Source organism: Nerophis ophidion, linkage group LG05 (genome assembly GCF_033978795.1).
Source record: "Nerophis ophidion isolate RoL-2023_Sa linkage group LG05, RoL_Noph_v1.0, whole genome shotgun sequence".
Classification (NCBI taxonomy): domain Eukaryota; kingdom Metazoa; phylum Chordata; class Actinopteri; order Syngnathiformes; family Syngnathidae; genus Nerophis; species Nerophis ophidion.
Window position 1 is genome coordinate 33455719 of NC_084615.1, and position 14131 is coordinate 33469849.

At 39.6% G+C, this 14131-nt stretch overlaps 1 protein-coding gene and 1 long non-coding RNA gene across 3 annotated transcripts in view; one reads left to right on the plus strand and one right to left on the minus strand.

Annotated features, from left to right (window-relative positions):
* The window catches only part of LOC133552951 (uncharacterized), an 8620-nt gene extending 1274 nt beyond the window's left edge, over positions 1 to 7346 (minus strand). Inside the window, exons 1-5 of the long non-coding RNA XR_009806806.1 lie at positions 7191 to 7346; positions 3975 to 4050; positions 2976 to 3053; positions 2365 to 2442; positions 1754 to 1832 (exon numbers count right to left, since the gene is read on the minus strand). This is a non-coding gene — a long non-coding RNA (uncharacterized LOC133552951). The remainder of the gene's footprint in view (positions 1 to 1753; positions 1833 to 2364; positions 2443 to 2975; positions 3054 to 3974; positions 4051 to 7190) is intronic.
* Positions 1 to 14113, plus strand: part of mettl24 (methyltransferase like 24) — an 88712-nt gene extending 74599 nt beyond the window's left edge. For both annotated transcript variants that reach the window (XM_061900604.1, XM_061900603.1), the window contains exons 4-5: positions 11479 to 11704; positions 13068 to 14113. In XM_061900604.1, the coding sequence (XP_061756588.1) occupies positions 11479 to 11704; positions 13068 to 13385 (544 nt within the window). In that variant the 3' untranslated portion in view covers positions 13386 to 14113. The remainder of the gene's footprint in view (positions 1 to 11478; positions 11705 to 13067) is intronic.
* Positions 14114 to 14131: the final 18 nt, after the last annotated feature.

Here is a 14131-nt window from a genome sequence, read left to right on the forward strand (position 1 = left end):
GCGATTAACTTCGGTTAAAAATTTTAATCATTGCCCAGCCCTAATATATATACAAACCCCGTTTCCATAAAAGTTGGGAAATTGTGTTAGATGTAAATATAAACTGAATACAATGATTTGCAAATCCTTTTCAACCCATATTCAATTGAAAGCATTACAAAGACAACATATTTGATGTTCAAACTCAAACTTTTTTTTTTTTGCAAATAATAATTAACTTTGAATTTCATGGCTGCAACACGTGCCAAAGTAGTTGGGAAAGGGCATGTTCACCACTGTGTTACATCACATTTTCTTTTAACAACACTCAATAAACGTTTGGGAACTGAGGAAACTAATTGTTGAAGCTTTGAAAGTAGAATTCTTTACCATTCTTGCTTGATGTACAGCTTAAGTTGTCGTGTTTTACGCTTCATAATGCGCTACACATTTTCGATGGGAGACATGTCTGGACTGCAGGCGGGCCAGGAAAGTACCCGCACTCTTTTACTACGAAGACACGCTGTTGTAACACGTGGCTTGGCATTGTTTTGCTGAAATAAGCAGGGGCGTCCATGATAATGTTGCTTGGATGACAACATATGATGCTCCAATACCTGTATGGACCATTCAGCATTAATGGTGCCTTCTCAGATGTGTAAGTTACCCATGCTTTGGGCACTAATACACCCCCATACCATCACACATGCTGGCTTTTGAACTTTGCGCCGGATGGTTATTTTCCTCTTTGTTCCGGAGAACACCACGTCCACAATTTCCATATATAATTTGAAATGTGGACTCGTCAGACCACAGAACACTTTTCCACTTTGCATCAGTCCATCTTAGATGAGCTCGGGCCCAGCGAAGCCCGCGGCGTTCCTCTGTGTTGTTGATAAATGGCATTTGCTTTGCATAGTAGAGTTTTAACTTGCATTTACAGATGTAGCGACCAACTGTAGTAACTGACAGTGGTTTTCTGAAGTATTTCTGAGCCCATGTGGTGATATCTTTTACACACTGATGTCGGTTTTTAATGCAGTACATCGCTTACGTGCAGTGATTTCTCCAGATTCTCTGAACCTTTTGATAATTTTACGGACCGTAGATGGTAAAATCCCTAAATTCTTTGCAAAAAAAATGTTTAGCAGTTTTAACATCAAATATGTTGTCTTTGTAGCATATTCAACAGAATTGGGGTTGAAAATTCTTTGCAAATCATTGTATCCTGTTTATATGTACATCTAACACAATTTCCCAACTCATATGGAAACGGGGTTTGAATGTATTTATATATATATATATATAGCCTATTATTTGCGCACTATTTACAAGTTATGTACCAAAAACACGACCACCGAAAAAATACTTTGATCAATGAAAACAGCGCTGCAGAAACCGGCTGTAAACAAGAGGCACTGCATTTTCTGAATTGAAACACTCATTTTAAAGCTTTGACATTAACATTTTAACACACACTAATCTGATTCAGAAAATATGAGGACCTTATATGAAACACACCTAGGTCTTTCTTGGTTCAAACAATATGAGGACATGACGAGTGCTCACATGTAGAATTTATGTTGTTGACTTGTAACATCTCCTGTTTTGCTAAACATGAGTTCCAAACTCCCTACTGACTAACATGGATGTACCCTTACGAAAATGTTGTCATGTAAACTGATCTGTGAGAGATTAAAATTAATAAATGTCTTTCAAAATATAGGTTGGGTCAAATTTAGAGCAGATATAGTAAAAATAGACATGTAATAACCTGTTGGAGGGATGAAGTCGGTTTATGGCTGTCATCTGAATCTAGAGAATGTTGAGATAGAACCTCAAACAGTTGGTTTCTGCAACAAAACACAAAAATATAATGTCAGAACTAATTAATTATAACATTGTCAGCACTTTTTGTTGATGAAACTTTCAGCATACAATGCCAGATAAATAGTAAAGATTATTACAGAGTTTCAGCTCTTAGACAAATAATTAAGAATATAAAACACACTAAAATCGGGTTCAGAAAATATGAGGACCTGAATTGAGACACTCATTTTAAAGCTTTGACATTAACATTGTAACACACATTTTCTGGTCCAGAAAATATGAGGACCTTATATGAAACACACCTAAGTCTTTCTTGCTTCAAACAATATAAGGACATGACGAGTGCTCACATGTAGAATTTATGTTGTTGACTTGTAACATCTCCTATTTTGCTAAACATGAGTTCTAAACTTTCTACTGACTAACATGGATGTACCCTTGCGAAAAAGTTGTCATATAAACTGATCTGTGAGAGATTAAAATAAATAAATGTCTTTCAAAATATAGGTTGGGTCAAATTTAGAGCAGATATAGTAAAAATAGACATGTAATAACCTGTTGGAGGGATGAAGTCAGTTAATGGCTCACATCTGAATCCGGAGAATGTTGAGATGGAACCTCAACAGTTGGTTTCTGCAACAAAACACAAAAATATAATGTCAGAACTAATTAATTATAACATTGTCAGCACTTTTTGTTGATGAAACTTTCAGCATACAATGCCAGATAAATAGTAAAGATTATTACAGAGTTTCAGCTCTTAGACAAATAATTAAGAATATAAAACACACTAAAATCGGGTTCAGAAAATATGAGGACCTGAATTGAGACACTCATTTTAAAGCTTGGACATTAACATTGTAACACACACTAATCTGGTTTAGAAAATATGAGGAACTTATATGAAACACACCTAAGTCTTTCTTGGTTCAAACAATATAAGGACATGACGAGTGGTCACATGTAGAATGTATGTTGTTGACTTGTAACATCTCCTGTTTTGCTAAACATGAGTTCCAAACTCCTTACTGACTAACATGGATGTACCCTTACGAAAAAGTTGTCATATAAACTGATCTGTGAGAGATTAAAATTAATAAATGTCTTTCAAAATATAGGTTGGGTCACATTTAGAGCAGATATAGTAAAAATAGACTTGTAATAACCTGTTGGAGGGATGAAGTCGGTTTATCGCTCACATCTGAATCTGGAGAATGTTGAGATAGAACCCCAACAGTTGGTGTCTGCAACAAAACACAAAAATATAATGTCAGAACTAATTAATTATAACATTAACAACCACTTTTGGTTGATAATATTCTGAGCATATAATTCTACATAAACAGTAAAGATTATTATAGCGTTTTAGCTCTTAGACTATTATTTAAGAATGTAACATTCACTAAAATGTGGTTCAGAAAATATGAGGACCTGGATTGAAACACTCATTTTAAAGCTTTGAATTAAACATTGTAACACACACTAATGTGGTTCAGAAAAATATGAGGACCTTATATGAAACACACTGAAGTCTTTTTTAGTTCAAACAATATGAGTACATGACAAGTGATCACATATAGAATTCATGTTGCTGACCTGTAACATCTCCTGTTTTGCTAAACATGAGTTGTAAATTCCACAGACTAACATGGATGTACGCTTAAAAAATGTTGTCGTATAAACTGATCTGTGAGAGGTTAAAAGGATTAAATGTCTTTTGAAGTATAGGTTGTGTCAAGTTTTTAGCAGATATAGGGCAGCACGGTGGAACAGGGGTTAGTGCATGTGCGTCACAAATCGTTAAATCCTGGGCAGAAATCCACACAGAAAGATCGACGTGATCTTTCTGTGTGGAGTTTGCATGTTCTCCCCGTGACTGCGTGGGTTCCCTCCGGGTACTCCGGCTTCATCATACCTCCAAAGACATGCACCTGGGGATAGGTTGATTGGCAACACTAAATTGGCCCTAGTGTGTGAATGTGAGTGTAAATGTTGTCTATTTGTGTTGGCCGTGTAATGAGGTGGCGACTTGTCCAGGGTGTACTCCGCCTTCCGCCCGAATGCAGCTCAGATAGGCTCAAGCACACCCCGCCAACCCAAAAAAGGGACAGGTAGTAGAAAATGGATGGATGGATGGATGGATAGTAAAATAGTCAAGTAATAACCTGTTGGAGGGATGAAGTCGGTTTATCGCTCACATGAATCTGGAGAATGTTGAGATAGAACATCAACAGTTGGTGTCTGCAACAAAACACATAAAAATAATGTTAGAACTTATTAATTATAACATTATCAGCACTTTTTGTTGTTAACATTATGAGCATATAATGCCAGATAAATAGTAAAGATATTTATAGAGGGTTTCTGTCTCTTGTCCCGCTCATGTCTTGAGATGAACTTCCCTCGGTACTCGACCACAAAAGAACCTTTTTAAATTGATGCAAGAGCAAATACACCATATCCTGATAAAACAGTTTATCAATTAACAATGTTTGGAATATCTGTTTTAAAAAGGAATAATAATAGTCGTTACTTGACTAAAAATTCAATTACAAACAGAATTGCTCTTTCATAAATGTAAATAATTATTAAATTAAGTACAAACCCCGTTTCCATATGAGTTGGGAAATGGTGTTAGATGTAAATATAAACAGAATACAATGATTTGCAAATCCTTTTCAAGCCATATTCAGTTGAATATGCTACAAAGACAACATATTTGATGTTCACTCTGATAAACATTTTTTTGGTGCAAATAATCATTAACTTCAGAATTTGATGCTAGCAACACGCAACAAACAAGTTGGGAAAGGTGGCAATAAATACTGATAAAGTTAAGAAATGCTCATCAAACACTTATTTGGAACATCCCACAGGTGTGCAGGCTAATTTGGAACAGGTGGGTGCCATGATTGGGTATAAAAACAGCTCAGTCTTTCACAAGAAAGGATGGGGCGAGGTACACCCCTTTGTCCACAACTGCGTGAGCAAATAGTCAAACAGTTTAAGAACAACCTTTCTCAAAGTGCAATTGCAAGAAATTTACTGATTTCAACATCTACGCTCCATAATATCATCAAAAGGTTCAGAGAATCTGGAGAAATCACTCCACGTAAGCGGCATGTCTGGAAACTAACATTGAATAACCGTGACCTTCGATCCCTCAGACGGCACTGTATCAAAAACCGACATCAATCTCTAAAGGATATCACCACATGAGTTCAGGAACACTTCAGAAAACCACTGTCACTAAATACAGTTTGTTGCTATATCTGTAAGTGCAAGTTAAAGCTCTATTATGCAAAGCGAAAGCCAATTATCAACATCCAGAAACGCCGCCGGCTTCTCTGGGCCCGAGATCATCTAAGATGGACTGATGCAAAGTGGAAAGGTGTTCTGTGGTCTAACGAGCCCACATTTCAAATTTTTTCGGGAAATATTCGACACCGTTTCATCCGGACCAAAGGGGAAGCGAACCATCCAGACTGTTATCGACGCAAAGTTGAAAAGCCAGCATCTGTGATGGTATGGGGGTGCATTAGTGCCCAAGGCATGGGTAACTTACACATCTGTAAGTTACCCATCTGTTTGGAACAACATTTGCTGCCATTTAAGCGCCAACTTTTTCATGTGCGCCCCTGCTTATTTCAGCAAGACAATGCCAAGCCACATTCAGCACGTGTTCAGCTTCATAAAAAAGAGTGCAGGTACTTTCCTGGCCGGCCTGCAGTCCTATCAAAAATGTGTGGCGCATTATGAAGCGTAAAATACGACAGCGGAGACCCCGGACTGTTGAACGACTGAAGCTCTACATAAAACAAGAATGGGAAAGAATTCCACCTTCCAAGCTTCAACAATTAGTTTCCTCAGTTCAAACGATTATTGAGTGTTGTTGAAAGAAAAGGTGATGTAACACAGTGGTGAACATGCCCTCTCCCAACTACTTTGGCACGTATTGCAGCCATGAAATTCTAAGTTAATTATTATTTGTAAAAAAAATTATTCCGTTTGGATTTACATCTAACACAATTTCCCAACTCATATGGAAACGGGGTTTGTAATTAATGTGTTACTTGAAAAAGAAAAGTTTTAAATATCTAGCATATGCAGTTGAGAGACATTTCATGAGAGCAGAGTGTGTGTGTGCCTTTAAAAAGCTGTGCCTTTTGCCAAGTGACGTGGGACGTCAGCGCCCAGACATAGCAAAATAGTTCAGCTGTATTTTTTATCTTAGCAGTGGCAGTTAAGATAGTTCTGTTGAATGTTTTTGTTTGCGTGTGGATGAGGCCTCTTTCTATTTGATATCGTGTTCGTAATTACTTCCGGGGGTTGCTTTCATTAGTAAAAAGATATTACCTGCACTAAACCTTTTGTGCTTCTAACGCTGTCTTGTTGACATACAATCACATCAAAAGTAGCATGCCAGATTACATAAAACGCATCGTAACAGCGTTGTAGCGTACATAAAAGTTATTAGATTACTCGTTACCGGTAAAAGTAACAGCATTAGTAACATCGTTTTCATATACCGCTGTTATACCATCCATCCATCCATCCATCATCTTCCGCTTTTCCGAGGTGGGGTCGCGGTGGCAGCAGCCTAAGCAGGGAAACCCAGACTTCCCTCTCCCCAGCCACTTCGTCTAGCTCTTCCCGGGGGATCCCGAGGCGTTCACAGGCCAGCCGGGAGACATAGTCTTCCCAACGTGTCCTGGGTCTTCCCCGTGGCCTCCTACGGGTTGGACGTTCCCTAAACACCTCCCTAGGGAGGCGTTCGGGTGGCATCCTGACCAGATGGCCGAACCACCTCATCTGGCTCCTCTCCATGTGGAGGAGCAGCGGCTTTACTTTGAGTTCCTCCCGGATGGCAGAGCTTCTCACCCTATCTCTAAGGGAGAGCCCCGCCACCCGGCGGAGGAAACTCATTTCGGCCGCTTGTACCCGTGATCTTATCCTTTCGGTCATGACCCAAAGCTCATGACCATAGGTGAGGATGGGAACGTAGATCGACCGGTAAATTGAGAGCTTTGCCTTCCGGCTCAGCTCCTTCTTCACCACAACGGATCGATACAACGTCCGCATTACCGAAGACGCCACACCGATCCGCCTGTCGATCTCACGATCCACTCTTCCCCCACTCGTGAACAAGACTCCGAGGGGCCATAGAGGTCAGGTGCATTGTGAGCTGGGCGGCAGCCGAAGGCAGGGCACTTGGCGGTCCGATCCTCGGCTACAGAAGCTAGCTCTTGGGACGTGGAACGCTGTTATTCCAAACACTTCTAATTAAAGCCATATAATACAACCTCTATTAGACAGTAAGGAAATGATCCAAATGAGATGTTGATACAGTTACCATTGATATGATACATAACAAGACATACCTTTCCAATCATTGATCCACTGGGCCTTAAAACAAGACTTGTCACATCCAGATCAAATAAACTCGGTGGCTTCAGCCTCAGGATTACGTCTCGCTCTTCTTTTGGGCACGATGTCTACATCATGTGTTGATGCGCCTAACAAATCCACACATAAAAATGAAAAAAGTCAGTGACACAGAAATAAAACAAAGAACTAAACCCTTCAAAAACTGTTAAATTTAGGCTCAATGCAGACATGAATCTTCTCAAACAAAGTACTAATGTAACAATATCAGTAACATGCCAACTCCACAGTGCTTATCAGATTGAAATATTTGTATTTGAGAAAAAGTATAAACAATTTGAAGAACTCTAGTCTGTCTTGTTTAAAATTAAGAAAATGTTTACTAGCATAGTGATCAAGGGTGATGGGTCAAATGGAGAGAATAATTTCACCACACCTTGTGTGTGTGACAATCACTGCTACTTATAATCTTCCATGCAACTTTAAAAAAAAATGTTAAATGCCTTGGCCTTGGCCCAGAACTGAAATGCTTAATTTAACCTCATAAGATCAAATCTGATTGCAATTAATAACAACAACATTTAACTGTTGATTATAATGAACTATTTTCCTATGTTAAAAAACATTGGTCTATTTAATTACGTTAAACTCCATTTTATGCTCACCTGATTCAACCATGCTGTCGAAGACTGTCAAAGATGGTTTGTGACCAAGATAGATGTCCCCCTCTAGTGATGCAGGTCCCGGAAGTGATGTTCACTGAGCGCTCTGTTGTGCTCAAAATCGTGTGTGAAGTTGTGTATTTCGATTATAAATGGTCCTTTTGGAAAACCCTTTATATATATATTCAATATTGAGTGTGATACATGAGCTGTATAAATTCCATGATGAAAATAGTTAACTAGTGATTTAGCCCTCTGTTAGGAGCAGACATCGTCCAGCGGCCAATCAGGCGGCGCCTAACTGAAAATTGGACCAATCAGACGCCGAGACTCTTCAGAGTGGGCGGAAGTAACCATCTTGAACACAATGTAAAGTGAATACCTCCAAAATCAATCCCCATATTAATCCTAAATTTGCCCCAAAGATAAAAATACCCAAATAATGTGCTATTGTAACCATTTGAAAATATTAAATACTGCGTGTAGTTTGAATTGCATTTGAATTATTGCCTTTGTCTCAATCAAGGTTGAAGGTTGTTTTTTTTATGCAAAAACCTACATTTCAGGCACATTTAAAGCAATTATTGTGCGGCATTGTATTTTAGTCAACAGAATAGCAAAAAGTCCAATACAGTAAAATACTGAATCAAACAAATTAAATCATCACCATAATCCCTTTATTACTAATTGTCTAGCCCAAATCCTCTCCAGATAAACCAAATTAATAGATAAAACTAACACTAAAAAGGATGAGATCATCAGATCAGTTGAAAATGTGTTGTTATTTGATTCAGAATTCAAGAGTATGTGTATTGCTGTAATGGTTAGATGTTTTTCAAAATGTTGGAGTGTGTGAGTTTCTGACCCACATGACATATGAGGACATATGACATATGAGGACAAGTGTGTGTGTGTGTGTGTCATAATAGCAAAGATGGCCACTAGGGGCAAAATCGAAGGTGACCAAAAAAATTAAACACACTTTCACACACTTTTTCTGAAAATTTGACAAATGAAGACTTTAGAGATTTTTGGTCTGGGAACATGCTGGGAGGGTCTAGAACACGATAGCATTGCGGGAAATATGGGGACATGGAAAATGTCCTCATATTTCAACAGGTCCTCATATGTAAGGTGAAATTTCATAAAAATGTCCCCATATGTCACTTTGACAAACGCACACACACACACACACACACACACACACACACACACACACACACACTTTTAAATCTATACCAGGTGTGATACGATTACAAGAATGTCCAAAAAAAACATCTTCTCAACAATGAATCTGTTACATTTAATTTCATTTGCAGTTTTGCACATTAGGACGCGGCTAAAACACAGAAGAAGTATGTTTTGTGTTCCCTTGTGTAGATTCTCTAGCCAGTTTTACAAATTGCATATTTCATCCCTGGTTGCCTCTCTTTAATGTGAATGAGATATGATAATTACAAAGATCTCGTTAATAAGTGAGATGTCGTAACATGTTGATTGGTAAGCTTTTATTGGGATGTTTGGTGCGGTGGAAGTGTTCCAAGCTCACTTGAAGGGAGTTTTATGTTAGACTTGGAACAGGATTATATAAGACATTCACTTATAAAGTGTTCCTTTTCTAAGTGGAAGAGAAAACTTGAAGAGTGAGACAGGCAACACCATTAGTCCAGTAGTTTATAGTTAAAGTTCGTCACACATACACACACTAGGTGTGGTGAAATTATTCTCTGCATTTGACCCATCCCCTTGTTCACCCCCTGGGAGGTGAGGGGAGCAGTGAGCAGCAGCGGTGGCCACGCTCGGGAATCATTTTGGTGATTTAACCCCCAATTCCAAACCTTGACGCTGAGTGCCAAGCAGGGAGGTAATGGGTCCCTTTTTTATAGTCTTTGGTATGACTTGGCCGAGGTTTGAACTCACGACCTACCGATCTCAGGGCGGACACTCTACCCACAAGGCCATTACTAATAGACAAAATGAGCAGTTGGCATGTAAGGATTTTAAAGTTTTTCTCTGCATAGAGCACTAGTGAGACATGGTAGCAGAGGTAGATTTTTATTGTCATTAATAATCTAAAGTAAGTTCCTATTTCAGCAACAAGCAACCCCTCTCCTCCGAGGTGTTTACTGCAGTCGTCCAAAACACCAGACCTACAAGTAGGAAAGTCTCAATAAAATATTTAGTCGGAGTAAAAAAAAAAAAACCATCTAGTCTCATCTCCATTTCCTTCTCTATGCATCATTCATGCTCCTTGCTGCTAGCGAGTTTCAATCTGAGACCGTGGGGGCCTCATCTGTAAAAGATGAGTACTGTGAAATGCGCTTTTTTTTTTTCCCCCTCCCGCAATTACAGAATACAGACACAGCACAAACAAGACACAAGGGAGTACGCAGGCAGTGTCTGGGAAAAGAAAGAAAAAGAGCAAATTGCTGTAACGGGGGAGATAAACAGCAGGAGAGGAAGATGGAGAGAGTCAAATGTGTGACTGTACCCAGGTTTAGACATTACAAATCAAAGTAGAGCAGCGCAAAGACGAATGATGGAGAGTGCGGAGGAAAACTACAGTCCTGGTCAAAAGTTGACATACACTTGTAAAGAACATCATGTCATGGCTGTCTTGAGTTTCCAATCATTTCTACATCTCTTATTTTTTTGTGTGAGAGGGATTGGAGCACATACTTGTTGGACACAGAAAACATTCATGAAGTTTGATTCTTTTATGAATTTTTTATGGGTCTACTGAAAATGTGACCAAATGTGCTGGGTCAAAAGTATACATACAGCAATGTTAATATTTGCTTACATGTCCCTTGGCGAGTTTCACTGCAAAAAGGCGCTTTTGGTTGCCATCCACAAGCTTCTGGTTGAATTTTTGATCACTCCAAAATTGATGCAGTTCAGCTCAATGCGTTGGTTTTCTTACATGAACTTGTTTCTTCAGCATTGTCCACATGTTTAAGTCAGAACTTTGGGAAGGGCCATCTGAAACCTTAATATGGCCATTCCTTTACCACTTTTGACGTGTGTTTGGGGTCATTGTTCTGTTGGAACCAACCGCGCCCAAGACCCAACCTCCGGGCCGATAATTTTAGGTTGTCCTGAAGAATTTTGAGGTAATCCTCCCTTTTCATTGTCCTATTTACTCTCTGTAAAGCACCAGTTCCATTGGCCGCAAAACAGGCCCAGAGAAAACTACATACCACCACGCTTGACGGTGGATGGTGGAGCGGTATAGTTCGGTTGGTAGTGGCCGTGCCCACTTCGCATCCTAGTCACTGCCGTTGTGTCCTTGGGCAAGACACTTTACCCACCTGCTCCCAGTGCCACCCACACTGGTTTAAATGTAACTTAGATATTGGGTTTCACTATGTAAAGTGCTATATAAATATAATTCACTTCACTTCACACTTGTTCCTGGGATTAAAGGCCTCACCTTTTGTCCTCCAAACATGTTGCTGGGTATTGTGGCCAAACAGCTCCATTTTTGTTTCATCTGACATCACATGGAAAACAATAAGACCTGTTGGAGGAAAGTTCTGTGTATGTAAACTTTTGACCACGACTATAAAATAGGCCTAAAAGTACCATTACCTTCAACCTCCTTGTCCTGTTTGGGCTCCAGGTTGGGCCCAGATGACCGTGTCCTGGAACGTTTCCTGGCCAGATCTGGGTGTGAGGTTCACTGCTTCGATCCCAGTTTGAGGCAGCCGCATTTGCAGCATGCTGACATGTGGCTTCACCGACTCTCTATTGACTGGAAGGATCCCAACCCGTCTGTTGTTTCCCAGCGTCAGTACGCCAACACCAAAAAACTGGCCACCATCCTCAACGATTTCGGTCATCGACAGGTAAGCGGTAGCAAATCTCATGCAGTCAGTTTGTCCCTCCATTATTACGAGATACTTAGCTTGCCAAACTTTATTAGCTTTAAAATACAGTGTCAGCAACTAATGAGTACACAGGAGCACTTAGCCTAGCAGGACGGATGAATGGATGATAGAAGATGATAGAAGGATAAAATAATGGTTGGAAGGAATCAAAGAGGGTCAAAGCTGGGAAATTATTTTGACTCGGGGGGGCCAGATTGAGAGAAAAACATATGTCTGGGGGGCTAATGTTTAGCTGTCAAAATCTTCTGTACAGTACCATGAATTGATTAACGTGGACCCCGACTTAAACAAGTTGAAAAACGTATTCGGGTGTTACCATTTAGTGGTCAATTGTACGGAATATGTACTGTACTGTGCAATCTACTAATAAAAGTATCAATCAATCAATCAAAAGCGTGTTTGGGTCCCTTTTTTTTAGGAACACTAATACCAAAAGTCACAATGACAATGACAGACCAACTAAAAAAACGGAATGGAATTTTAAATTTCTTTACTGAATAGGACACCTAAAATGTACATTAAAATAATGAAAGTGGGCTTTACAATTGAACAATGAACAATAAAACACTGAATATTAAAAACAAAACAAAAATGTAAAAAACAGCAAAATATGAACACAAAGTGTAACACCTACAATATGATATATTATCACGTAAAATTATGCTTTCGCATGTGTATCGGGCTGGTTGCGCTGAAAAGAAACCCCGCCCACTCAGGGTGTTCCTCGTCTGAGCTGCTGTGACATAGATTACCGTAATAACCCGTACAACACTCAAAAGTGCAGATTTCAACTATTGAAATACTTTCTATAGTTCAAGTCATTTAAAATCATCACTGCACATCATAATGGCGGGGACATTTTTGAGGTTTAAGGTTTAAAAAAGTTATGTACAATCTTGAAAATCTTAACAGACTGGATGTGGCCCGCGGGCCGTATTTTGCCAATTACCATGAATGGATTAACGTAGACCTCGACCCCGACAAGTGGAAAAACTTAATCGGGTGTTACCATTTAGTGGTCAATTGTACAGAATATGTACTGTACTGTGCAATCTACTAATAAAAAGTTTCAATCAATCAATCATGGTATGGGGTCGATAATGAAAGAAAGTCAGCCAAGGAAACTAAGACATGCCCAGGGAACTTGGAGTTGTGAAATAACTCGAGAAATGGTCAGAGACCAAAAGTCTGGTAAATGTACAGAAAACCTCCTTAAGATTTGTAGACTCCCTCATGGCTCAATCAGTCCTGATGACTGAAATACAAGCATAGGCCAAGTTAACCGTAACTCCTGATTTACTTAATTGTTTCCCAATTTCAGATGGACGTACTGAAAGCAGACATGGAGAGTGCCGAGTGGAAGATTTTAGAGAATTTGATCCTAGAAGGAGTTCTGGACTCTGTAGGTCAACTACTCATAGAGCTTCACCTCCACTGGGCAGGTTTCGAGGTGGCAGGGGACGATCCTTCAGTCGTACGCTATTGGTTCAGCTTGCTCAAAGAGTTGGAGCGTGCCAACTTCCGCCTGTTCCATGTCCGCAGAGATGCAGCAAAACCACCTGTGTTTCTGCACAAGAACATCCTCAATGCAAGCAGTACCTACACTTTAGCATGGATGAGCCCACGCTGGACACCCTAAAGTATGTATCAGACAATATCCAAGTGGAATGTGAGCACACAGGTGCTTGCTCAGGCAAATTTTCTGACACAGACTGACCCTTTTGCCAACCTACTTATAAGTAAGTCATGAAGGCGCCAGAGGCTGTCTTCTACTACCTCATGTCTAACGTGTTGGCTGCAGGGCAGTCTCTTGATCATAGTCGACCCCTGTGATCTTCTCTCTAAATCGAGCTTGCAGATATTTCAGATACGTCACAGGACATTTTCTTCTATTCCATTGGTGGGGACGACAGTGCATAGATGTGAGTGTTTGATTGTGCCGAGGGGTAGGAGAGGGATTGATTTAGAGCCTTCTTTACTCAGTGAGGGGCTGCATGGACTGAAAGAGATATATTTAGATCCTTCAAACCAAGATTTTTTTGTTATAAAAATGCATGCAAATTCATCATTGGTGGCTGAATTCCGCCCATGCCATCGTTTTGCTTAACACAGGCCATATATGTCAAACATATTTTAGACGTGTTTGAAGTTGTGTACCAACTTCCGTGGTGATTCTGCTCATCACTCTAAAGTTACAGTGAGCTGTCTGAGAAAAGTCCAACTTATGGGTTTAGTAACAGCATTACTGGTGCATTTTTGACAAATGTTCACCTTTTTGTGTACAGCGGTTCACAAGTAGAATAGTTAGCTAACACAAAAACATACAATTGTTTTCTTTTATTTGTAATTAAAAGACTGAACCCAGAATTATTTTGTTTTGGCTGT